This window comes from Cynocephalus volans, chromosome 3 (genome assembly GCF_027409185.1).
Source record: "Cynocephalus volans isolate mCynVol1 chromosome 3, mCynVol1.pri, whole genome shotgun sequence".
Lineage (NCBI taxonomy): Eukaryota > Metazoa > Chordata > Mammalia > Dermoptera > Cynocephalidae > Cynocephalus > Cynocephalus volans.
Window position 1 is genome coordinate 54,618,143 of NC_084462.1, and position 26,079 is coordinate 54,644,221.

Below are 26,079 nucleotides of genomic sequence, written 5' to 3' on the forward strand. Positions count from 1 at the left end.
GCACCAGCTTCACTGACAGAAGAAGACAACAGATTTCAAAATGCAGAGAGATGACACCATGTTTAGGAGACCACTGGAAACTGCTCTCAGAAAGAGGTTGTTATTTTTTGGCAGGCCGAGGGAAGAAAATATTTTTATTCTGTTGGTTCCCCACCAGTCAAGATACAACCAATGAATATAAAAAGCACAAGTCCATTTTGGTCACACTGAGCTGCTACTAAGCTTTCCTGTGTTTTACAATGTCTGTTTTATAATATAAACCACGCTTATCTCCACCAAGGACATAGGATGAAATACACTTACCTTGCAGCCGGTAGCATTCTGGTTAGACATAACTGAGAACTTCCCACTTCTAAATGAGGTCAAGAATTAGAAAGAAAAAGGTAAATCTTTCACTGATAATAGCTTCCCTTTGCCACAGCTGGAAGGAATAAGGGGGGAATCCCAGGAGATGCACTGGAATAGAGCTAGTAAACCATCTGTCTGGGATGATTTTGATGCCGTTCTTCCTGGGGCCACCGGGTGAAATAGATGACATTTAAGGCTCTTCCAGCTTCGTGTTTCTCTAAAATGGAATGATTTGGCATTTGCTCATCTGTTTCTAATACTCTAGGGATACAGCATGGACTGGGTTGCCTAAAAGATGCATTTTTTAAAAAAATCCGTCCTGACCCTCAATGTCATTGTTGTTTATTTCGTGGTTACCATCCCAAACTGCATGAGTCTTTGAGTCCCTGGGCCTTGGCCTTCAGTTCATCTTTCTGAGCCCCATTGAATCCAGTGGCATCTCTTCCTTCCTCCACTGCTGCCACTGTTGCACAGGATCTCATTGCCTCTTGCCTGGGCCAGTGCAATGGCCTGTCTTCATGCTCTCAGCTCCTGGCAGTCTGTCCTCCATGTTACTGCCTGATCACTTGTCCTCACACATGGGCTCATTTACACTTCGCCAGATGCAAAATCTTCCATGACTGTCCATTTACTATTCAAGTCAAAACAGCTGACCTTTCAAGGGCTACCATGGTGACCCTTCCTTTACAAACATTTCCTTCCATGCATCTTCCATGTACCCTGTTTGGGCTAGTTGAGTGACACACCAATCTAGATCACTCTCCTCGTTTGCTTGCCTCCATGCCACCTTTGCACCTTTGCTCATGCTAACCCCTCTGACTGGAATACCCTCCTAAAAGTCAATCCACTGACTGCCATCCAACCCCTCCAGACCCATGTCATTCCTCTAATTAGACAAGTTTTTGAAATTTGTAGTCATGTTTTGTATGATTGCCTTCCTATGGCTTATGGTAGAGCTACATATTTTCATCTGGTCTTACATTCCTAGTGAAATTTTAATTGCCTTGGGAACACTGATTGTGTTCTGTTCATCCTTGCACATGGTCAGGGAATTGAACTCTGTCCCCCACACATGGGCCTTGTCAAAGGCAAGGGAATTGGGTATGAGGGGAGGAAATGAACCAGCATGGACAAGGTTTAGCAAATGTACAACCTGGATCATTCATCTTAAGGTTGTATAAATGCTCCAACACTGACTCTGCTGTTAAGGAATCTCAAGGTCTTGAGCACATCACCAACCTTCTCTAAAGCTCCATCTCCTCATCTGTGAAATAGAGGCTAATAATCCCTGATCCCTTACTTCTTTTGGAAGGTCTCAGAAGACTCTCTTCTTCTCTAGGAAGAGCACTGAGGGGCCTTGAAAAGGCTGGCTTGAAAACCCAAAGCCCCATGAACAGCAGGTGAAGAGTGCTTGTCCTTCAGCTTACACGATCAACTTACACAATCAACAGGTGAGACACACAGAGCCAGAGGGATTAGATGGGATTCAACAGCAGAGTTAGTCATTTACTGATTTCCAACTGCTACATTCTTGTTGTTATCACTGTCACTATGATATGTGGCCACAATAGCTGCCTTAAATCTTAACCTGGGAGTCTGCTGAAGGGATCCCAGTGCTGAGCCCTACAGGGCATGGACTTCCCTCCACAAAAGTGCTGCAAGAGCCCCACAGCTGGGGGCAGGCAAGTGGTAGCAGAATGGCTTGTTCTTCCTTGTTCTTCCACTTCAGCGAGAGCAGTTCTGTGTTTATTCATTGTCTGTCTGTCTGTCTGGATATCTGTTTTATAAGGTTCCATTTGAAAAGAAAAGATTTTACTGCTCTAAAAAAATTGTGTTGGAAAACTAAGCATCTAATTCAGCTTTATGATTTGAGAGTCAAGAACGCTGATCTAAAGTCAATGTTACCAAAGTAACTAAGTGACTGAACTTGGACCCATTGCTTTAGGCCCCAGTCCAAAAGAAACAGTAAAGCTGTCAATGCATGTAAGGATGAACCTTAGTACATCCTTCAAACTCTCAACCAAGTTCCCATGCAGTGGCAGAAAATAATGCTATTGCCATGTCCAGCACCTATGAGGATATAAGAAGTCTCAAGACAATGAAGAAGAAAGGCAAGAAGTGCTCACTTTACAAATAATAAACTCAGGTCCTAGGCAAAAAAAGGGATTTGCCCCTTGTCAGTAGTCATGAACATAGGCTTCCTGGCTTCTAGTCCTGTGTCCTAGTCACCATATTAGCCAGTGGCTGCCAAGAGCCCATAAGCAAAGATGGGAGGGTATGCCCCAGAACTGGTATTCCTAGGCCATTATAGGGGAAACACTCAAAATAACATCTTCACCTCATTGTTAGAGTCCAGTTGCTTGCACCCCAACTTCCTGGTCATCATGCCCTCTCCAGGTCATCTTCTGAGCAGATCACTGGATTGTTCTATGGCTTCTGCCCTATTTTCACTTCTGTACTTTTTGGAATGCCTGAGTTGCAGGTAGGTGCCCCTGGCATTACCACCACATCAGAATAAAGTATAAAATGGTCTAGGAAGAATGGGGGTATGGGAGATGAAAGGAAGAATTCAGATAATACCCACCCCAGAAATTCTGTGCAGGTAATTCGCCTGCCCACCAGCCTGATTTTTGGCTGATTCCCCTAAATATCTCAAAGAGAAAGAAGAGGACAGAGCAGAAATTAAACTTCAGTTACTAAAGTTGATTCAGGTAATGTGGAAGGAGCCTATCTGAAAATTAATGGTTGTTCTCTTATTTTATCAGGAAGGGAGAAAAGGGCTGGGATATTCAGCAGCTATGGTCTGGAGTCAAGGCAGTAGTGGAGACTACTTGAGATGACATTGGCTTTATTCTTGTTCCTTTGGCCACGTCTCCTTTCTGTCCTAAAGAAACCATGCCTTAGTCTCACATATTATTTCTCAAAACTTAATCCTATAGAAATGAAAACCTAAAAGAGACCATGGAACCAGAATCCAGATTCCAGATTTTATAGATGAAAGTGAAGTCTCTAATTTGCAACATGGACACAGAGCTGCCATAGATACCAAGGTGTCCTAAATATCAGTCCTGTCCCTCAACAGAATTTTACATTCCAAAATGCCTGATATTTTGTAAACAATTAGTGTGCAGATCCACTGGCTTTAATCAAGGAAACAAGGTTGTAATACCTATAATTAGCATAAATCTATCCCACTCACTTTCTTCCATGTTCACTCCCTCTGCAGCTTTATGCAGCTTAATAGGTCTTAGCATTTAAGTTGTTTTTTGAAACTCACTCAATATGTGCATACCACGGCACCCAGTCCTGAAGCAGACGCTCGGGCAACTAAAGCTGTGAGCACCACCTGGAAGTCTGCTCTGTGGCCATGTCTCCTCATTAACACCAGAAAACCTCTCCCACAGCTGAAGAAAAGAGCAAACACGTGCTGTAGGAACTGGGAATCTAAGGAAACCCCATGCCATCCTCTAACTTCCTAATCTAAGCTCTATCAGAGAAAGTTAACTCCAGCCTAAAAGCCACTTGCTGCCTAAAGATGGCTGCCCAAGACTGCACAGCTCTAAAGGACTCATGAGAATCTGGAGTTATAAGTTGCTCACAAAATACGGTTTCCCAGCAACTCTGGTCTTTGCAGGGGGGCTTCTTACAGTCCACCTATCCCCATTCCAGAAAACTAAACTGTGGAGCCCTGGGGCCTCCTGAAGTTTTATCAAAGATTGCCTGGAACATGGGGCATCAGCAGAGAGACTGTTCAATAGGAAATCCATCCCTTCCCCCTGCTTCAACCACAGCCATTCCCATAAACTTCAATAAGGATTGGCTAAGTGCAATGTGGTATCTTGAAGTAAAAAGGACAATAGTGGAAAAACTGGTAAAATTCAAACAAAGCCCTTAGTTTATTTAATAATTTGTGCCACTGTTAATTTTTTATTTTTGACAAAGTTACCATGATTACATACGATGTCAACAGTAGAGAAAATTGGGTGAAGGTAGGTGCAAACTCCCTATACTCTCTTTGCAACTTTTCTGTAATTCTAAAATTAATCCTAAATAATAGGATACAGGAATAGGATACAAATCTCTCCCGCTGTTCTCTAAATAAATAAACATGATCCTCATCTCCTAGACACTCAGCTCTATTCCCTACCAGAAGCCCCGCTTTTAACCTTATGTGGGTCATCCCTGACTCAGACCATCACTCACATGCCTCACCTGGGCATTCTCCCCACTTACTACATCTGCGTGCTTAGACAAGACTTGCTTCTGTCATGTGCTGCTGGATTCCCCACATCATCTCCAAAGGCTCACCTCACCTTTCTGGGCACCTGATTGCCTGCCTAGGTTCCTCCTGATCTGGTCTGAGCCCCTTCCTGCCTAACTCCACATTCCCTTTCTTACATCATTCATTAATATTTTTACTGGGTGTCTACCAAGTGCCGGGCAGGTTAAAAACAAAGCATACTCCTGGCCCTCTGAATCAGTAGGATCAGAGCACCAATCCCTTCCAATCCCATTCCTCTTGGGTCTCAGCATATTGCCTTCTCGCCAAATCAAAATATCTGAAAATGTGTATATATTCTAGAATCCTAAACTCCTACCCATCAGGATACTTGAAATTTTCTTTAATTCTAGATTTGACCGTCAATCTCTTAGTGTTCTCTGATGTTCTGAGAAAGTTATAATCGTATTAAAAACCCACCCTTGTCAAAGCTGGTTTAAGGGCAATCTTGGAAGCATCAAGTCAGTGATCCGTAGAAGAAAAAGGTGTCTGTCTTTGGGACTGTCTTAAGAAGAGAGAACAAATCGCTCTGGTGCTCTGGTGCAGGGATGTTTGTTTTCTCTCTCTAAATGTGTAACAGGAAATTAGGTAGTTCACCTTTGTAAATCGTTTGCATACCACTTATGCATGAGCCAGATGGTGCCTCTTTGTTTTAAGAAATTAAAAATGAAAAACAAAGAATACAAGTAGAATTTTATCTCCACTTCCCTGCCCCCAACCTCCCATCCCACCCTATGTGCACACTCTGGAATCCACAATAAGCAGATGAGCATGTGTGCACGCACACACACACACACACACACACACACAAGCTTGAATTATCAGCATTTAGCTGCATTAGGCATAAGAAGCCAGTGAACTCTTAGGTCCAACAGATTTCAGAAATCAATGGTAGCAAAGAGGTGAAAACCTGTCCCGGGGGGTGGGCTCGCAGAAAGAATCCTTTACAGGGTTTTCCCTATCTGATAAATCACTGCATTCCCTCAAGGACTCAGCCACTGTATACTGAACTAAAATGTCTCACATAAATCACCAAAATGTGGACTTAGTTCTAAGATTCATGAGCAGGACCATATGAACACTGACCAGAAGAGACAAGTACTGATGACCCAGTGTTTCTATATATGTTGAAACCGTATGTAGGAAATTTTCCTGGGGTGGTCAACTTAAATACCCTACTTCTTTGGGGCAGCTGCATGTTCCAGCTTATTTTCCAGTAGTCAGGAGGTCTTTCTATCTATCCCAGGAATTGTATCTAGAAGTAAGATTATCCCTGGCATTTTCTTGCCTTGGGTGTGAAGAGGACGAAGGAATATAACATAAACAAGACTTTATCCAATCAGTATTGTATTATAGGCTCTTTACAGAAATTAACTTGCTTAACATCAACATAACTCTGTTGAATGAATATTTTTGTCCTCATTTGAAAAATAGGAAAATTGAACAGTTAGGAGAAATGCACTGAGGTCACAAGACTGCTAACAATAGTCATGCATTAGAACACAGGTAAGATTAAGATAAGAATTCCTCTGTCATCCCAATGTCTTCCAATATGGATAGTAAGACTTTGGAGTTCACTATTGATGCAATGTCAGGCAAATCTACTTTCTGCATTTTGTTTTACAGAAATGTAGGGAAGCAGAGCTGTGTACACATTGGGACAGTATAAGTAAACATGAACATATGATGCAAGCTGCTCTTAGAGCATCTTACATAGAGAGCATCTACCCACCAACAGTGGAATATGCAGCTTTCCAACGTGTGCTGAGTTTTTACTGCAATAGCTACCCTTTCTTGTTTCATACTTCCTTGGGACCAAAGGCATACATTTCAAGCCAGCTGGCCTCAGCTAACTTCAATTTCATGAAGAAGGAATTGAGGATACCTGGAGTGTGGACATTTTCCCATCTCACTCTTCCTTCCTTATATTCCAATCTGCCCTGGCACCCACAGAAAAGAGACGATTTACTCCTTGAAGCTCTCCCAGGAGTAAAGAACAACAGTTCATGGCTGATAAAACAAGGACTAAGAAGGCTAACTCGGAGATGTGATTTTTTTATTGTTTGTTTTTTCTCTTTTAAACCAGAATAAAAAATATTAAGTGCATATCTAGAAACAAATTTGAAGGTTCAGTTTGCACATTCTGGTCAGAATGGTTTCCCAAGGCCCTGGTGAAGTCAATAGAGACTAGCTTGGCCTAGTCAAACATCTGCCTTTCACAGAAAAAAAATAAATAAACAGTGAGACACCCCTTGCTTTCATCAACACCAACATAAGTCTGAGCTCAGCCAGACAGGCCAGCAAACTCCATTATACAGAGTGCAAAGGCAATTAAATGGTGCCAGCTCCAGCCAGACTCTAAGAAGTCCATGACCCATGGGCCCCCTTAGTAGCCACACCAGTGCCTCTCTTGGAAACAACTGAAAAAATGGTCTAGATGCTAAAAAAAGACTCCACTGTGATATTTGCTTGCAGGTCTGCCCTGGCCTTCAGTCTGTGGCTGTTGCTGCTTCATGCTCTTTTTTCCATTCCTGGAGATGCTGGACAGGGAAGGTAGCTAGAGAAACTGCCCAGTTTACTGTGGACTCTCTGCTTTCCCCACCTTTGGTCTACTTTGCCTCATCTTCTCTCATAATGATATATCATCTGCCATCCTTTGCTTATACCATGAACAAGTCATTTGCTAACCACAAAGCCATTTCTCAAACATTCCATTTTTTCTCTTGGCCATTGCTAAAGTGAAGTTTCTTGAGTGACCAGTTTTAATGTCTGGGTGATCTCATTTAGGCAAAGTCATCAGGAACAGCCAGATAGAACTGATTTGCACACACCAGCTCCAGATTCCCAGCCTTCTGCTCCACCCTGCTCAGGCCAATAGGACAATCATATCTGGACTCCCTGACTCACAATATGATCATTAATTTCTACAAAGAAGAATAAACATATTGCTGTCATGACCCTTGCTATAGACTGAATGTTTGTGTTCCCCACCTCCTGAATTCATATATTGAAATCCTAACCCCTTAGGAGATGGGGCCTTTGAGGGGTGATTAGGTCATGCGGGTGAAGCCCTCATGAATGGTATTAGTGCACTTATAAAAGAGATCCCAGAGAGATCCTTTGCCCCTTCTGCCATGTCAGGAAACAGTGAGAAGATGGCCATCTGTGAACCAGGAAGCAAGCCCTCACCAGACACTGAAGTTGTTGGTGCCTTGATCTTGGACTTTCCAGCCTCCAGAATCATGGGAAATAAATTTTTGTGGTTCATAAGCTACTCAGTTTATGGTATTTTGTTATAGCAGCTAGAATTGAGTAAGACACCCCTCAACCTCCAAAACATTAACCCTCACTCTCCTTATGCCATCTATGCAAACTCCTCCCAATCCAATGTTCCCAAAGTAAAGCTTCCATATTTTTGAGGCATCTCCCTCTCAATCACTTTGCAGAAGTTATCCCACCTCTGTGTCTCGCAGGTTGCACCCACATTTCCCCTTTCTGGGATAAGTGACACTCATGGCCATTCATTCTTTCCCTGAAATAATAACACTGTCAGAACCACTGAGTGATCCATGGGGAGGAGATTCCCCAAGACTAAGGGGGAAAAAATAATTTTGGGAGCAAAATAAGACACTCGATGTAAAGTAGACAACTATATGGAAGTAAACCTGAATGTGGTGGCTCCCCTCAAATCAGGAAGTTTTTTCCAAGGCCTAAGCTCTGCTCTTTCCAAAGTCAGCAACAGAAAACATGCTTTCTTTCCTAAGCCGTTTGGATCACCTACTCAGCAATATATTATCCATTTTTGTTACTTTACTTTGGGTTCCTCTTCTCATCAAGATCTACCTTTGGAAACAAGATAATCCTTACATGGTCACAAGATAATTTCAGAGAATAAAATGTGTCATGGGTGAAGCTAGATCGGGGACTGGGTTTGGAGATGTTAAAATCTAGCACTAAGTTGGGCTTGTCTGGGTGTGTGTTTGGGTGTACATATACGAGTATGTTTACATGAAGAATGAGTATTGATGCAAGTAAAAACACAAAGCCTGTGTTATTGTAATATACAGGTACAGTCCAGTTAAGTTTCCAAGAAGAAAGGAAGAGTATCTAGAAAATAATAAACAGGTATGTCAAGATGCAGGAGTGGCAAGAGACTACTGTCGAGTGCATGTCTGGGCATGGGTGTGTATATGTGTGTGTGCCAGAGTGACAGGGTTAATGGACAATGACAAAGACATGTAAGCAAGGTGCAAGCTCTGCTGCTGAATCCTGTAGCAGGGAAAGTCGCCTTACCCTGTAGTAATCGGTGCTGTAGACGTCCCTGGACATGCCAAAGTCTCCAATCTTCACCAGCAGGTTGGCTCCAACCAGGCAGTTCCTGGTGGCCAGGTCCCGGTGCACGAAGTGCTGGGAGGCCAGATAGACCATGCCTGAGGCAATCTGACTGGCAATGTGGAGCATTTGGGAGAGGCCTAGCTCTCCCTTAGCCTGGCGTGGCTGCCCATCCACAAGGATCATCGCATCCGGCCCATGGGCCCTGCAAGGGGTAGGGAGAAGAGAGGAAGCAGAGAGAATTCAGGAGATCAAGGGCAAAGGCCTTCTTGGTTCCCTGTCCTCTGGAATGCCCCACAGATATGAATGAAATTTCCCTTTCCAGCCTGAGTATGGCTGATTTCCATCTACCCAAAATTACATTATGTGAGTAGGGCATGGGTGAGACTCCACAACGAGATGCCCAACTGAGATGACAGCACCACATGCTCAAATGGAACCAAAACAAAACCTCTTTTTAATATCTTACTGTTAGTCAAGGATTGCCCAGGTACTAGAAGTCTATTATAGAGTAATTAATAAAATTAGCTCTCACATAGCCTTCACTCTGTGCCAAGCACTGCTCTGATTGCTTTAAATACATTAATCCTCTCACCCTAATTTTGAAATAAAGAAATTGAGGCACAAAACTACCAGATCACTCGGCCAAAGTCCTAAGGTCTCAGTATGGCCATATGGATAATCAGGAGGCAGAATGTGAAACCAAACAGGTGGCTGTGAAGGAGAGCTTCCCAACCCAGCACAAGGAGGAGGGTTTGTGAAACAGATCCCCAGGCTCTGCCCCTGCATTCTGATTGGCTAGGTGGAGCTCATTCATTTGCATTTACCACAAGCTCCTGTGCTGATGCTGCTGGCCAGCGGTCCACACTGAGGAGCAGCAGGATGCTCTTGAGTCCACACTTCAATGTGCTCACCACACTGCTTAGGACTAGGTCACTTATGGTGGTAGCAGGGCTGGATGGAGAGCCCCTCCGACTCTGAAGCAGAGGCCTGGAGAGCCCCAGCACCACCTCCATCCCCAATCAAGACCCGGATTTGTTATCCTAACACCTTGCCCTGTCATATCAGTCACTTTCAGTGTTCACTCTTTTCTCCAGAAAGCCAATGAGCCAGACCCACATCTAGGGCCCTTATTTATAAAGCTGTGGGCTGGGGGGCCCTGGTGTACAGCAAGGGCTCTGCCTGTTTTACTGCTTTTCCAATTTCCACTGAAAGGCACTGTTAAATATGAACACTTTTGTTTTATTACCTCCACTGGGCTCTCCCTACCTCACTCCTCGGAAGGCTAGCTGCTGCCTCGGCTCTCAGGGAAGGGCAGTCAGAGGGCAAGCCCCCATGCCTGCCTACCAGGAGAGTGCACTCCAGCCTGCCTCTGAACACCACCCACTTGGAGATGTGAGAGCAGGCAGGGCTGGCCTGGGGGTCACAAAGGCTGTGTTTGCAAAGCAACCAGGGAGCCACCTCCCAGGAAGGGATGGTGTGGCCCGTTGCTAAGAGCTTCCAGCACCAGGGCATTCTCAGAAGCTCACCCTTGACTGGAAGAGCCTAGGAAGACAGATTCATGGCATCTACTGGGAATCTGATCAGGAGTGTAGGCTAACACTCAGACTGTGTTGCAAAAAAATGCCCCGGAAAGACTGCTGGACCTTGATTTGCAGAGACTCTCTCATGCTGTCCTCAAGAAGGGTACCACCCCTCATCTCACCATCCTTTCTGTTTCTTTGGTCTGCTCTTCTTTTTCTTCTTACCTTCTCCTTCTCTCACCCCTTGCCTTTACTCTAGACCTTCACTCTCTATCTCCCTTCTACTACCTTTTCTTCCTCTTCCCTTATACTGTGAATGACAGTGGTTCAGAGAGGTGTCCAGGAGTTCTCTTTAGCTCTGCTGCGGACACTTGGGTGGGGCTGAAGATACTGCTGAATCTATGAAGAGGGTTTGATGAAAAATGAGGCAAAGCCCCTCTGACAGCAGGGGAATGGAAGCACAGGGAGAGAACAACCCTGAGTATTGAGAAAGGGTGTTGCCTAAATTAGAACCTAACCTGGTTCCCAGATCTCATAAAATAATGATATTGATAGCAGCTATCACTGTCTGAGTACCCAGCTACATACAAAACTTGTCTAGACATTATACATATATCATCATTTAATGCACATAGCAACAACTCTATGAAGCAGTTATTAATAGTCATGTTTTCTAGGAGATAAAATTAAGGTTTAATAATTTGCTCCAGTTGTAACTACGATGTGACAAATCCAGGATGTGAAACAAGTCTGTCTTATGCTAAGGATGAGTTCTCCAGGAAAGGAATCAATTTCATGTGAATCCAGATTCAGGAGGCTTAGAACATCCTAGATATTTTCAGTTCTTCCAGGGCCATTTTTTTGGAACCTGGCTTATAAGCAGAGCCACAAAGACTCCTCTACTTCATTACCTGGCACCAACTCTTTCCATTTCCCCCTCAAAACACAACACCCTATTGAACGTCTCACTTCAAGGAGATGCTCATTGGTTTTTGGTGAGTGAGCTTTGGTGAGTGGGCAAGAGCCTTCTATAATTTACATTTGAACTCTGGAAATTTCACTCTCAGCCATGGAATTCAATGGGATTCAAATGGTGGCTATGGCAGAGAACACATCCTAAGTATACAGTACCTGAGTGTTCAACCTGCTTCCTGGAACCCTGGATTCCACAGACCCTCACACATGGCTGCCTCCTCCACATGTGGGCACTATTTGAAAGTGGCAGCTGTGGAAGGCAGAGAAGTCCTAACTCTGCTCTTGTGTGAGATACTGTCTTCTCTCGGGAAAGAAGATCCACTCCTACAACTCTATCCAGAACTTCTGGCTGAAGTTCTAGTCTCTTACCAGAGCCTCTCAAAGTCCAGATGATCTTGCTGCAGACTTGGGGAAACCCTTCTTACAACAAGTCCATTCTTTCTAGATCAGTGCTCTGCAACAGAACTTTCTATTGAGGGAAATCTTTTAGACTGCTTTGCCCAATATGGTAGTCACTAGCCATATGCAGCTACTGAGTACGTGAAATGTGGCCAGTGTGAGCAAGAAACTGAATTTTTAAGTTAGTTAATTTCAGTGAATGTAAACCTAAGTTCTAATAGCCAAATGTGGCCATCATACTGGACAGCACAGTTCTAGAGTCTATCCAAAGAAAATAGACCTCCTTTATTTCAAGCATCTCTGTCTCCTGATGAGTTTGTAACCTTGCACTTTCTTATTTATCATCAAAAAGTATCTGGCAAGAAGGTTTCCAGGAGGAGTGTAAGGTACTAGCCTCCCTTTGCAAGTGAGAAACTTAAGGCACAAAGAGGGAAAGCTATTTGTGACATCAGGGAAAGGTGGCCCCCAAATCGTGGAGTTATAGGCTGGCAGGCACTTTGGGCTCCTCCTAGGACCCATTTCAGACCCTGCTCTTCTTCTCAGTCCATCTTGCAATCAGGAAGAAGAGTGCAGGCTACTTGTCACAGCATCCTCAGCTTCTCCCGCTGGAAATCAGGGCAAAGGCCTGACCCCAGCTGTTGGGGAGATGATGGATGAAAACAAAAGGGAGCTTCTCACTTCACATCCTCAACTTCATTGTTCAGAGGTGGACATATGGCTTCTGGCTCCAGAGAAAACCCCAGATGTTGGGTCGGACTGGGATTGGGGAGACAGGGGGACAGTAGCTCTTGCTTACCTGAGGAACTTGTTCAGATCTCCATGCTTCATGTACTCAAAGACCATGATGAGGGGGTCTCCGTCGCCGCATACCCCATAGAACTTGACAATGTGCTCATGCTGCAGGTTGGTGAGCAGCTCGGCCTCCCTCTGGAAATCCTTCCGGGCAGCCAGGGTGGGATCCTTCAGGGCCTGGAAAGAGTGCAGGACATGGGCTTTTAGCAACTAGAGTGCAGGGGTTGTCTTTTCTTCTCCTGGGAAGAAACCTGGTGTCACACATGACTGGGTTCCCAATAAATAAGATCTCAAATGGAATTTAAAGACAATGAAGAGAAATTAAAACTGCAAGGCCTGATCCCTTCCTCCTGAGCATTTTGATCCCTGTAGAAAGAGAAATCCACATATCATGCTGGCCAGTGATTGTCCTGGGCTTCCTCAGAGATAAGTGTGAATGGCAGAGGGAAGGAGCTGGGAGATGGAAAGCCTGGCAAAAAACCACTGTCTGGGGGTTTCCCACAGCTAAAATAAACAGTGTGAAGACCCCTGCCTCAATTGCTTTAGCTCTGTAAGTTAGCACATGCTCATAGCCTCCCAGAAATCAGGCAGAAGATGTGATAGTCTCCTTGTCCTTTCTAGTCCTTGTTTTTAGACTGAAAAATTGCATGTTTGCAGAGGAGAGCGAACACTTTTCTAGAAGGCACTCCTGTACTCCTAACTGGGGTCTGGAGGCAGCATTGGGGGGCTATGGGGCAGCAGCTATAGGAATGGTAGCTCATGGACAGAAGCCATAGATGTACCCAGGAACAGGCCACATAACCCAAAGTCCCAATGCAGGATGGGAAGGTGAGCATCTAGCAGCCATCCAAACACACAACTCAGCCTCTGTGGGGGTGGGAGGCCCAGGTCTGGGAAGAAGTACAGATGGGCCACTTCTCATAGGGCCCAGGAAGATTAACACACCCAGGAAGGGTACAAGTCACAAATGAAAACTTCCCAGGACTGGAAGGGAACTGTGAGACCAAAACTGAAGCTTTGGAGCACATCCCAGGGAACTCAGGTGGGCCTTGCCTGGGACACAGCAGTGCCAGGCAGCATGGGCACTGCTCTGAGAAGGGGAGGGGCCCCTCCTGCCAGCATCCCCTCATTTCAACTGACATCTTTTAGTAACCTGGACAGACACAACCCGAGGCAATGAGGACGTCAGTGTGAAAGGTGCTCTTCATACTCAGGTGAGCGAAAGTCTAGACAGACTAGAGGTTGGTTTGCATTCTCTCTGCCAGGCATCCAGCCTTTTCTGGTTACTCAGGCCAACTGACCTTCCCTGCAGATCATGCAAGAGCTGAAGGGCTTCCCTAGCCACAGGTCTTTCTTCTGTCACTGCAGTCCCATTAGCTGAAATCTACAGGGCTGCCTTGTCTTCTAGCACCCCAGTAGTGTGAATCTGCAAAATCAGATGTTTTTAGGGTGTCCATCAAACCTCTCAGTCCTTAGGGCACATCAGTGATGATGAACTCTTAGCACAAAAAGGGCCCTAGATATCATCTGCTCCCACCTGCTCATTTCTGGCATTTGAGAAACCCAGGCCAAGCCGGTCTAGGAATCACACATCTTAAATGAAAGAAACTTAGAGTTAGACTCGACCTCAGTCATGTCCTGGTGGGCTTCACAGTGCCCCACAGTTCAGTAGCAATATTCCTAGGGCCATCAAGGGAGGTGTGGTCTCTCAACCTGTTATCAAGCCACACCCTAACTTCAACCAGCACCATCTTTTATTCTTTTTAAAATGTGAACATTTTGCAAAAAAAGGTGTTTGATTAAATTGTTCTACTACTTACAAAATTTTGAAAGTTATCTAGTGTAACTGTCCCATTTCACAGATGAGAAAACTGAGGTCCAGATTGGGGAAGTGCCTTGCCAAAGATCATCCAACAACTCATAGCTTGGGTTTGGAGCTCAGGATACTTTCCTGCCTAGCACACCTACTTGAATGTCCCCCAAGCAAATGGTGGGCAGGGGAGCGAGAAGGTGTGAAAGTGTAGGGAGAAAGTGAGGAAAGGGCTCAGCAGAGTGGCCAGGCCCTGCGTGTAGAGCAGGCCAAGGACAGAAGTAAGCAGGAGATCCATTTTACCAGCCCATCACTGGTTTTTATCAGACCTGAATCTACGAGGGAATTAAATAGAATCAAAAGATAATATGAATCTTTCCACAAGCTTTTTGAAGTACCCTCGTATGCATGCTCCATTTCAGTTCTGGCTGCTTGCTCTGGGAAGCTACCTGATAGTAAAGGATTTCAAGACCCCTCAGCAAGACCCATCTCCTTGTGGCAACAGTCAGTGGCTGTAGGTGGACACTACAGCCAGAAGAAAGACATTTGCGAAGTCAGAGAGTCATGGTGAGAGAGCCTCTCCTGGTGACCCAGCTCCTGACAGCAACCCTGAGCTGCATGGGCTGGGGCGTCGGTACAGGATGACAGAGAGTGATTTATTTATTTTCATGGAGAAGACAACGACAAAAAAATAAATAAATAGGTGCATTATGGGTGGGATAAGAGAATATAAAGATTTATGCGAAGGCTGGATTTATGAGAGGGAAAAGCAGATCAAATTTGGGGCCAGCCAAATGGCCTCTCTCCATCTCTTTAAATCATTCTCTCCCACAGCCTGGACACCAATGGCAGCCATGGGACATTTCCGTTCTCGGCTCTCAGCCGTATGGGCCAGCATCCCCAGGCTGGCACCCTGCACGGTGAGGCAGATACAAGTTCCTCATCTGGGAGATGAGGCACAAAGCAACTGCTGTCCCTTTTGGTCTCCCACACCCCTTTTCTCTGCCTTCACAGTGGGGTTTCCAGCTCCTGGGTCAGACCTGAAGCTCTTATATAACCAGTGAAGAGAGGGGTGTGGCCCCTGGGGACCAGACCTGCAAGTGGCCCTAATCCCCAAGGATTCATGCAATTGGGACAGAGATGACAGGAGAATAATGAGGAGAGAAATTGGACCAAAGACTCTCTCGCCCCTCTCAGTGGGGTCCACATCTCATTTCTTCATCATAGCTGGGAAATTTCAAAATGGGTCACCAGTCAGTGGCAGGGGACAGAAATGTTGTTTATCACAGCCACCAACTGTTGCTGCAGGGAGATGGATCTTGAAGCTGGGGAGACTCCTGGCTAGGCGTTTGGAGCAGTATCTACAGGACAAAGAGGAGATCTGGAGTTTGCCTGCCCTCTGTTCTTCCAAAGTGCAGAAGATTCGCCTTTCTGATCTTCCCTTCTATGTGCATCAGGTCTCATACCCACCCCCTGCCCTGCAGGAGGCTTTCAGCTGAGCTGTTCCATCAGTGACAGGAGGGAAGCAGGCTAGGTGGCAAGAGTGAGCACAAACTTATCAACAGCTCCCAGCTCCTTCGGAGTCATTCACATCTTCATCTTGACCAGCCCACAGGTTCTGCAGTTTTCCACTTTTCTTTTGTTGGGGAGAGATATTTCAGAGGATGTTCAGTTTCAGGTTTCATTAATATCCTGAAACCCATTTTATTATACGCACAGGGATATTCACATTCCTAAATGTTCAAACACACACACCAATCAACCTCTTTCAATTATGAAAATCGCCTTTCCTTTAGTCCCACAAAATCCACTCTCACTTCCTCTTGGTGAGATTCCCAAACAACTTTACCAGGGGGTAGGATGAGTAGTTATCACATGCACAGTACCCCTTTCTCATCTGTGTCCCTGGCTCAAAATTGGCCATTGGTTTCCTAGTCGTTTTGGGATAAAATCTAAACTTAACGCAGTCATGAACTCTAAATGTCTGGTCTACCCATCTCTCTCTGCCATCTCTCCTTCCACACCCTCCTCCCCTCACTCATTGCACTTTAATCTCAGTGGCCTTTCTGTCCCTTGTATCCTCCAAGCTTCTATTTGCCTCAGAGCCTTTGCACTTGCTGTTCCTTTGGTCAGAAAAGCTCTCAACTAAGCCACATCTACATGACTGGCCATATTAGCTGGCACTGTCATTATCTCTGCAAAACATACTGACTGGCACCATTGAGACCCTGCATACTCACTGCTGTTTGGATACCCAGAGAGATACTTCTGTCCCAGCGAGGGGCTTACCAAGAGTCAACTGTGATTGTTCCCGAATTCATTCATAACAGTTAAATCTGTTCATGTTATAACTTAATGTAACAAAATGCTATGGAAACCAATGAGTAGAGAGTGGGAAGCTTTTACAGAACCTAGAATGAATGCTTTTGAAAGACTTGCTAAAGGTCAGTGGTTAAATATACTGTTAAAAGTAGAAGAAAAAGCTATATAAAATTGCAAAAAAGAGAAAAATCCTGATATTTTGCACTCAGATTGTTTCACAAACGTTTTAAATTTCTGCTCCAATTTAAAGTAACTTACCTGGCTCAGTTTCCTGGGAGGTGGGCTCAGCCTACTCCACCTCCCCTCAGCCCAGACTAGAGTACGTGGGCCAGGAGTCCCCAGGGCAGAGGCATTTAAGCAGGGAGCCTCACCCGGGCAGTCCTAGCCTCACATCCATATGACTAAAAGTATCAATAACCAGAGCGTGAATTTCCTGCAGATAAACAGATTTTCCAGGAACAGGCTGATAAAGATTTAAAAATAAGTAAATGCTCAAAGAGAGCAAAGAAATAATAATTATCTTTAAAAAAAAAAAAACCAAGAAGATATACAGCAAGAACAGGGAGAAATAAAATTAAAATAACAATAAAATTAAGAACCAATTAGATATCTTGAAAATAAAATATATGGTTATTGATGTTAAAACAAAAACTCCATAGACAGGAAAAACTCTAGACCAGATAAAACCACAGAAAGAATTTATGAATTGGAAAGCACTGAGGTTCACGCAGGCCAGAGCATGAATGACAGAGAAAAAGGAAAACAGGAAAAGCAGTGAGAGGCCCCTCATCTCCTCATCCATGAAGGAAGGGGCTGTCTGGGTGCGAACGCTGTGTAACTGTATTTTTTGTCAAATGACTATTTAAAAGCGGCACCACCGATTAAACAATCTCATGAGTCACATTATTTTAACGTCGCGCTTGTACTATGCACGCGTGCAGATCACACACTGTCTTGTCCTGCTCCCTGTCTCCTTCACGGGTCTTCATCTTGTCTCCCCAGTAGGCTGCAAGCACCGTAACAATGGAAGCTGAGATTTCTGCTCCTTCGTTTCCATTATAGCAACTGCTGGGCAAAAAAATCTTGCCAATTGATTTAAAACCACAATTTTGAAAAAGCCTAATCTTGGGATATACTTGTAGGTGTTCTCTAGAAGAACAAAATTACCCTGCATCAACATCAGAACAAACTCAGAGGAAGGAGCCTGCAAAAAGGAGTAAATCTAAAGGGACAGGGAGCCGGACACGCCACTGCTCAGATGTCCTCTGGAGGAGGTGGGCATCATCTCCAGGGCTGATCGCCGGGCAGATCCATTGTGTGGCAAATGGTGTAAAATCACAGAGCATTCATCTCCTCGATTTTCCAGACCCAAGGGGAGAAGGAAACCCATTTAAAAAGATAAAAACAGAAACGCATTTCCTGTGTTACCCAATCTGGGTTCTGCCTCTTAACGCCAGACCACTCGGAGAAATAACGCAGAGTTTTCGGCTGTCATTTCATTTCCTGCTCAAAGTGCAACAAGCTGCAGCTCGTTGAGCAGTCCCTGGATGGATGACGGAACATCCAGTGAGTCAGTGTCATCCTATAAATTAAAAGTGCCAGGGTAGTACAGATTCTGAGTTTAGGGATATAATTAGAAATCTTTTTATATCCTTGGTCCAAGTTTATCTGACCAGCCCATGTTCACAGAAACACACCAAGCAAGTTTATTCACAGGATGTCCAGCAACAGTAATCACTAGACTTTTAGGGGGCAATAGTCTAGTTCCTTATTTTCTAGAGCAGAGGTTGGCAAACTACACCTGTTTTTATAAAAAGTTGTATTGGAAAACAGCCACCCTCATTAGTTAATGTACTGTTTGTGCTACTTTTCCAGTACACAGGCAGAGATGAGTAGTTGCAAGGGAGAACATGACTCTCAAAGCCTAAAGTATTTCCTATCTGGCCCTTTAGAGAAAACTTTTGGTGACCCCTATTCTAGATCATCAATGCAAGCTTGGCAGGTCATTTGTGAGGTGTCTAAGCTCACTCAATAATATCAACATTGATAAAAATGATGATAAAAACAAATAGCAGCTGCTCTTTATTGATCATTTACTATGTCCCAAGCATTGTCCTAAGGATTTTACACACATTATATGATTTAGTCACCAACATTCTAAGGAACAGAGATTATAATTCCTATTATAAAGATAAGGAAATGGAGGCCCAAAGAGGGTAAGTGTCCTGCACATGGTCACACAGCTAACTGGTGGTGGGGCTGGGATTCACACCCAGTCCCTCTGATCCCTGCGCTGTGCCTATACCCTGCACTGCACTGCCTGCCTCCATGGAGGTCACTTGTCCTCTGTGGACAGAAACAATCTGTAGATACACAAGGTTATAAATACAGAGGGCTAAAAGTCACAGAAACATGAAATTGCCTTCATAACTGAGGCTTGGTCAGACCCCTCAATACTAAGAATGGCACCCTTTTGAGGTCCAGGTGAGTGTCCTAATGGAAGGTTGTCTCTCTCACTCTTGTCTCTTCGCTCCAGCCCACATTCCAGAACACCATGCAAACTCCACGCTGGTCTCAGAAATTTCTGCACCCAAGGAGGCTGCTCCACACTCCAGACTCAGCGAGGCTACCAGACTCTTGTTGGTGTCAACCATGCTCAAAGATTTGTCCAATGCTGGCTTACAGTAAAGTTGTGCACTGCCCAAAGCAACTCAACCCCAGCCAGCTGCAAATCTGCTGAGTGGCTTCAGGACACAAAAGCGCCCTGTGGTTAATGACCATCCAGCAGCAACCAAGAGGAAGCGACTCTCAGACCTACTGGTCTTGGGATCTGAACCAGGATCCCTTGGGAGGTATCTAAAAAATTCTTCCACTGCACTCACTATTCTCCTGTTGCTAAATACCTGACCCCTCGCACACCCATTTCATCTCCTTCTATTCCCAGTGATGTCCTATGACCCTGAGCAGCAGCTGTCCAGGCCCTTTTTGAGCAGCCCACCCTTCATCCAGCTCTACCACTGAGAAATGGCTGAGTGAGTTTCCAGGCACAGACAGCACATCCTGAAGAGCCACTGAGGAGGGTGAAGGAAAGGCCCTTGGACAGGGATCATTCCAGGGCCTTTCACAGGCATAACTTGTTCCCCAGGCACAGCCCTTTTAAGTGTCCCAGTTCTTGACCTCCAAAGCCAAAGGAAGTCGGTTTCAGTCCAAAGGAAGCTTCACTGACTTTGAAGCAAGATCCCCTGATTGCATCTGAGAAAGCCAACTTAGCAGCATCTTCTTGAATGGTGTGGGCCTCCCCCACCCCCTCCCAGGTCCTCAGCCAGCGTTTCCCTGGTGCCCACACACCTCTGGGATTTACCTTCACTGCCACCAGCATCTTGTCCTTGGTCGGGCTGAGGTTGTAGCACTCAGCCAGGAAGACCTTCCCAAAGGCTCCCTCACCCAGTTCTCGCTTCAACACGATGTCCCTCCTCTTAATGTGCTGCACATCTGTAGGAGGGGACAGAGAGGCCAGCAAAGTCAGTCCTCAGCATGGTCTGCGTTTGGCAGCTTGTTGTGAAGCTTAAATGAGATAATCCTTAAAACGACCTTGGCCCAGTGCCTGGGACAAACTAAAGACACACACACACACACACACACACACGCACACGCACGCACACACAAGCTCTCGTTGTAACATAATGACTGTAATGCCCCAGCACAGTGCCTGGTTTGTGACAGAGACTGCTAACTGGTAGCTAAAATGATTTGGGGGAAAGCTCTACTTGGCCAATCCTTCTCCTCTAAGAGAGTGAAAGACCAATAATGCCTCGAAAGGCAAGTTTAGAGACTCCCCCAGATAGAGGGTCTGTGCAGAGAGAAGGGTTGCCACTGCCTCTGCTAATTTCACAATCTAATTAAATTCTGTCTGCCAGGAGAAAGCAGAGCTGTGACCTCAGCCCTCCCACCTATTTGGAAAGAATGCTACAAAGGAGTTGTACAGGCAGTGGGCTGGTGATGAAAGGAGCGAGCCGAGATTACTCACTGACCTTTACGTTAATTGTTGAACAGACAGAAGCCCATTAAATACCTGAATTAACATTATGAAGAGCATTGCGGAGCCAGCAAAGAGGATTGTTTCAAATGACCTTGTCAAAAAATGAAAGCTGAAGATCGAAGACCTTGGCAGACTGTCCCCATGAGTGAGGAGACGTGACAGGGACAGTGCTGGCTTGGGTTAGTGTTTAAGGTGGTTTGAGGATTCCTTTCAGAATAGACTACACAAATCATTTCTGTTTTCCTATCAGAGGTCTTGGTATCCCCACAGTATCCCAGATGATTCACCTGGCAAGGCTTTGTGGGAGGATGCATTTACAGACCATTATTCTCTCCTCCTCAGAAAGACAGACTTGCAGGCAAGTAGCTTAGTGGCTGGTGGCGGCTCCTCACCACCCACAGGGCCGTGATGTGGCTGCCACTTGCTGCAGGGCTATGCCCCAGTCTTTACAACAAAGGATTAGAAGTCGGTTCCCTTCTTCACACCCTCTGTCTCTATTTTCCAGCCTCCAAGGAATGGTATTTGTTGGCCTTACAGAGGAAGGCTAATGAGTCTCCCACTGAGAAAGAATGGGAGGTCAGGACCTCTCGGGAGGCCATCTGCTCATCACTGCCTAATCATTCCCAGGTGACTAGTGATGACACATGGGCTCCTGCAAGGTGATGTGCTGGCACAATCCCAGGAATGGAGCTGGGTCTGGTAATGGCAGCTGCACCGCACCAAGCCCATGCCTCTGAACATGCAGGGATTCAATTCATAAGGAATGGAAAGCCAGAATGGGTTCAAGACCTGGATCCTTGAAGGACTTGACATCTCACAAACCATCTCAGGTGTCAGATTGTTCATCTGTAAAATGGGTCCAGGGGGATAATGCAAGTTGTACTTACCTATTACCCAAGCTAGAGTTTGCAAACTTTTAAGTCCTCTGAAACATAGGTTGTATTTTGGTATGTTCATCATTACTGATACTATTTTTCAAGAAGGGGAAACGAAGGCCAGGTCAGGAGTCCCCACCTGGTGGCTGAGATGGGCATGAAATCTAGAGCATAAGGACATGCCAGAGTACCTAAGTCACTGGGGAAGAGCCCCGCTTTGCCCCAGACCCCAGCCTAATCCCATCCTCCCTCTGCCTTGCGATAGGAGAGTGGTTCTCAAACTTGAGCATACATCAGAATCACCTAGAGGCTTGTTAAAGCAGGTTGTTGGACTCCTCCCCCAGAGATTCTAATTCAGTAAATAGGTCCAGTTTGGAGCCTGAGGCTATGCATTTCTAAGTTCAACCTGATGTTGACATGCAGATCTAGGAAACACATTTTGAGAACCACTGGAACAGGACTTCTTGGGTGGGGTGAGGAATTAGCCAGCTAAAGAAAGATGTCCACCTTTGCAGCTTTCCCACAAATAGTTTAGTCATGCCTCACTTCCAGAAAACCAGGAGGAGGTCAGGAGTCCTGAACTTCTGACCTAGGCTGATTCACATCCCCTCCCAGAGCCTCAACTGCCCATCCATGCAATGGAGATCTTGCCTCTCTTGCCTTCTCATGTTCTGGAAACATCTCTGTAAAGGCAAAGCTATATTGTATATTTTCCTGAATCCCTAAGTCCAACTCTGAGCTGGGTGACCTCACTGGCTCCCCTCAGAGGTCTCACTCTCAACTACAGTGAATGCAAAATAAGAAAAGAGGTTTACAGAGAGCAGGCCTCTGTTTTTCAGCAGCTGTGCCTGGGTCAGGTCTTGGAGCCCTTCCTTCTCCTCTCCCTCCCTCAGCAGCAAAAATCACAGGCCCTGACTCAGACAAGCCAAGTGGGAGCAGCATACAGGGAGTGGTTTCTTAATCTTTCCTCCACATCCCAAGAGCTAAGAGCCTGGCAGCAGCTGCAAACCCCCAGCTGCTGGAGGCGGGGAGCTTTGACACCTGCAGGCCTTGATGGTGGCAGAAAGCAGGGGACCACATTACTGGAAACTCATTTGCTCTCTGCAAGCATGAAAAGGGCTGAGCAGAAGCCTTCCACAGGCCAAAGTGTCCTTCCCAAATCTGCAAATGGATCCTTGCTATGCTTGGAGTGTCTCTTCCAAAACTCGTGTTGAAGCTTAATCCCAAGGTGGGGCCTTTGGGAGTTGATTGGACCATGAATTAATCCACTAATGGATTAATGGGTTATCTTGGGAGTGGAACTGGTGGCTTCATGAGAAGAGGAAGGAAGGTCTGAGCTAGCCTCTTGCCCCCTCACTGTGTGATGCCCTGCGCCAGCCTTCTTGGGACTCTACAGAGAGTCCCCACCAGGAGACCCTTAGCAGAGGCTCCCACTTGACCTTGGACTTCCCAGGCTCTAAACTGTAAGAAATAAATTTATTTTCTTTATAAATTTCCCAGTTTCTGGTATTCTGTTGTATGTAACAAAAACCAGACTAGGACAGTCTTGTTCAGGGACATGGAAATACCCAGTGGCTTGGAATAAAATAAACTTGGCTCACTCTAGTTGTCTTCAGGGTGAAGGTGTTTTGAGACCAATACCTGAGCTTAGCCATGGGTGGTGTGGTGAGAGTTGGGAAGGGGCAGAAGAAGGAATGAGAAATGAAAACAGACTCCACCATAAATTTTCCCCCAGGAGAGGACTTGTTCCCAGCCATGAGGATAAGACGCTCGACAAGGTAACCAGGGAGCTTTGGCAGAGAGCTGCTGGGTTTAGGCCAAACACATAAGGCAAATCACTTCCATGTGGACAACCCCGTATACCAACAAGACTCTAGACTCCAAAATACCATCTGGACAATTTCTTTCCCTCAACCTACAAAGAAGGAAGTACAGCAAAGGGAATTAATCTGCACCCAATCTTACTATGTTGAACAGTTGATTCCCATAATAACCCTGAGAGATAAGTGCTATTGTACCCCTTTCACGGATAAGAAAACAAAGGGGAAACTTTCCAAACTCTCAGAGGTGAAATATGGCCAACAAGGAAGAACTCTCCCTTGTTTTTATGACCCCCAAGCCTGTGTTCTTTTCTTTACGTTAGGCTGCCTTTACTCTGTCTCCCCTGACTTTATGGCCACCAAAATGATCTGGTCCACAGATGCTGAACTCTCCCCAACTTCTGCCGCCTTTCATTCTGCCCAATTTTCTCTTACCCTGCTCATCCTGGGACTTTACTACAGCATTTTCCCAAGGGAAATGGCAGGAGCTTCCCCCTGGAGGCTTCTTCCCCAGGGAAAGGGCAGGAGCTCCCCACTGGAGGCAGTTCACAGTAGACAAAACTGGGGAGGAGCGTGTGGATAGAGGAAGAGTGTGGGAGGAAAAGGCTCTGCTCAGGCCCTTGGGAATGACTGGAGTGAGCCGTTTCATTTCTGACGTCCACACATCTATTTGAGTCCCTCCTTGGGCTTATTTTTAGCTCGCACAGTGCTGCTCAGAGCTGCCTCTGGTGAAGCCATCTGACCCACATGCCAAAAAGTGATAGATTTTCCTAGGCAGAGAGGGCATCAATCTCCTTTTACTGCCTGGCTGGCTGGCCCAGCCGAGTCTGGGTCATAAGGCTCAGACGTCGGGACATTGGAAGGGGTGGGGGAGAGAGGGGTGTACACAGCCCAGGCCGTGGGAAGACCTCCCAATCTCCAGCAGGGAAGGGGCTGCTGGAGAAAGCAGAGGGCTGGCATATCATGGGAAGAGATTTTGGGGAAACGAAAAGCATTTCTGGGACCTTCTGGCCTGGCTCTTCCCTATCTCCTTTTTGTAAGACAGCCACCAACTGGGCTCCACCAGAGGAAGCCACCTGTAGATCTTCTCCTTCCCACAGGACAACAGGCTCATCCAGCACAAACACAGAAAGAAGATTTCTGTGTTTCAGCTACTGCTCCAAGAATTCTTCCTCTGTAGTGGGGACCAAGATAACTATCCCATATGTGTGGGATTCATTTCTGGGAGGTCTTCCAGGTCTTCAGCAAGCTTGACCTAGAGCAAAATCTCTAAACCAGTGAGGCCACTGGGCACCTCTGTACAGAAGACCTCAGAGCCCTAAGAGCTCAGTGGGCAGGCTGGGGTTATCCCTCATCTTGCCTGTGCTCACCTGGGCTGCCTTATCTGGGCAGAAATGAGGAAACAATCATAGAACCACTGTATACACTGACATAGCTGGACACAGAGGTGACTACTGTCAGTTTCACCTCTCTGTTCTGAAAATATGGGGCAAGGGAGGGTGGCACGTATAAACTACCCAGCCTTACTGACCAGGGATGAAGAAGGAACTAAAAACTCACCAAAAAAGGCACTACTGAAAGAGTGAAGACTTTGGGGAAAAACAGATCTGACTTGGAATCTTGATCCTGCCACTTACTAATTGTATCCTATCCCCTCCAAGCCTCTAGGTCCTTATCTGTAGAGTGGGGACACAAATAACAACTCGGCAGAACTGTTAAGAAGACAGATTTAAAATTTTTAGATAGTAGAGATAATAAAAAATATCTGAAACATAACAGACGTGTAAAAAATGTGTTTCTTTCCTATCTGTAAGCATTTCATTTTAACAAAAAAGCTTAACAACATATTGTCTTGGAAAGAAACTTGGAGATGGATAGCGATTTTCTGCAAAGATAAAATGGCATGAGGTTGCTCAGGCGTGAGACAGTACTGACTCAGGGGTCACCAGAAGTCTGTCCAAAACTGCCACCCCAATATGCAACCCCCTCTTTCTTCAGAGTCCGAAATAGTTTGTGGGAGGAGGTTGGTCAGACAATGGAATAAAGACATCAAAAGGCAGAGACAGCCACCTACCCAAGATTAGTATTGATCAGTAGAGAAAAAACAGATTTCCTGGGGTCGGTGGTTATAAATAATGGCGATCCTGACTCTGCTGTGTGTTAAGCTGCAAACTCAGTCCCCATAAGTGAGTGTGCTCCCTCAGACAGACCCTTAATGTCTTCACAGAATTAATTTGCCACCTCATGCTTTGGCCAATTATTGTCCTGGGGGCCCTGCATGTGGACAGTGCTGAGATGGTCCTTCTCTGAAGACTGTGGCTACGAGGCTCAGAAGTGCCAGGAACAGGCCCCCAGAGCAGTCCTAGGGCTGTCCCCTGGTGGGTGCTCCTAATCATCCTGTCTCCTCTTCTTCCCTGGCCCATGTGAGTACCCAGTTCCTAACCGATTCCAGGCATCAGTGCTGAGCCCTCTCAGATCTTTCCCTCATGGACTCCATCCCACTCTGATCTTGTTTCTTTTGGTTCATTGTTTTCCCCTTGTGTCCTTATCAATAACAAACATAAC

At 45.7% G+C, this 26,079-nt stretch overlaps 1 protein-coding gene and 1 non-coding gene across 5 annotated transcripts in view; one reads left to right on the plus strand and one right to left on the minus strand.

Annotated features, from left to right (window-relative positions):
• The window catches only part of NTRK3 (neurotrophic receptor tyrosine kinase 3), a 358,581-nt gene that overhangs the window by 36,091 nt on the left and 296,411 nt on the right, over positions 1–26,079 (minus strand). For all 4 annotated transcript variants that reach the window (XM_063089452.1, XM_063089451.1, XM_063089450.1 and 1 more), the window contains 3 exons: positions 20,142–20,272; positions 12,653–12,825; positions 8,921–9,164 (listed from right to left, as the gene is read on the minus strand). In XM_063089452.1, coding sequence (XP_062945522.1) covers positions 8,921–9,164; positions 12,653–12,825; positions 20,142–20,272 — 548 coding nt within the window. The remainder of the gene's footprint in view (positions 1–8,920; positions 9,165–12,652; positions 12,826–20,141; positions 20,273–26,079) is intronic.
• LOC134374449 (small Cajal body-specific RNA 21) lies at positions 17,040–17,175 on the plus strand. The gene has a single exon (XR_010023294.1). It is a non-coding gene; the product is annotated as a small Cajal body-specific RNA 21 (non-coding RNA).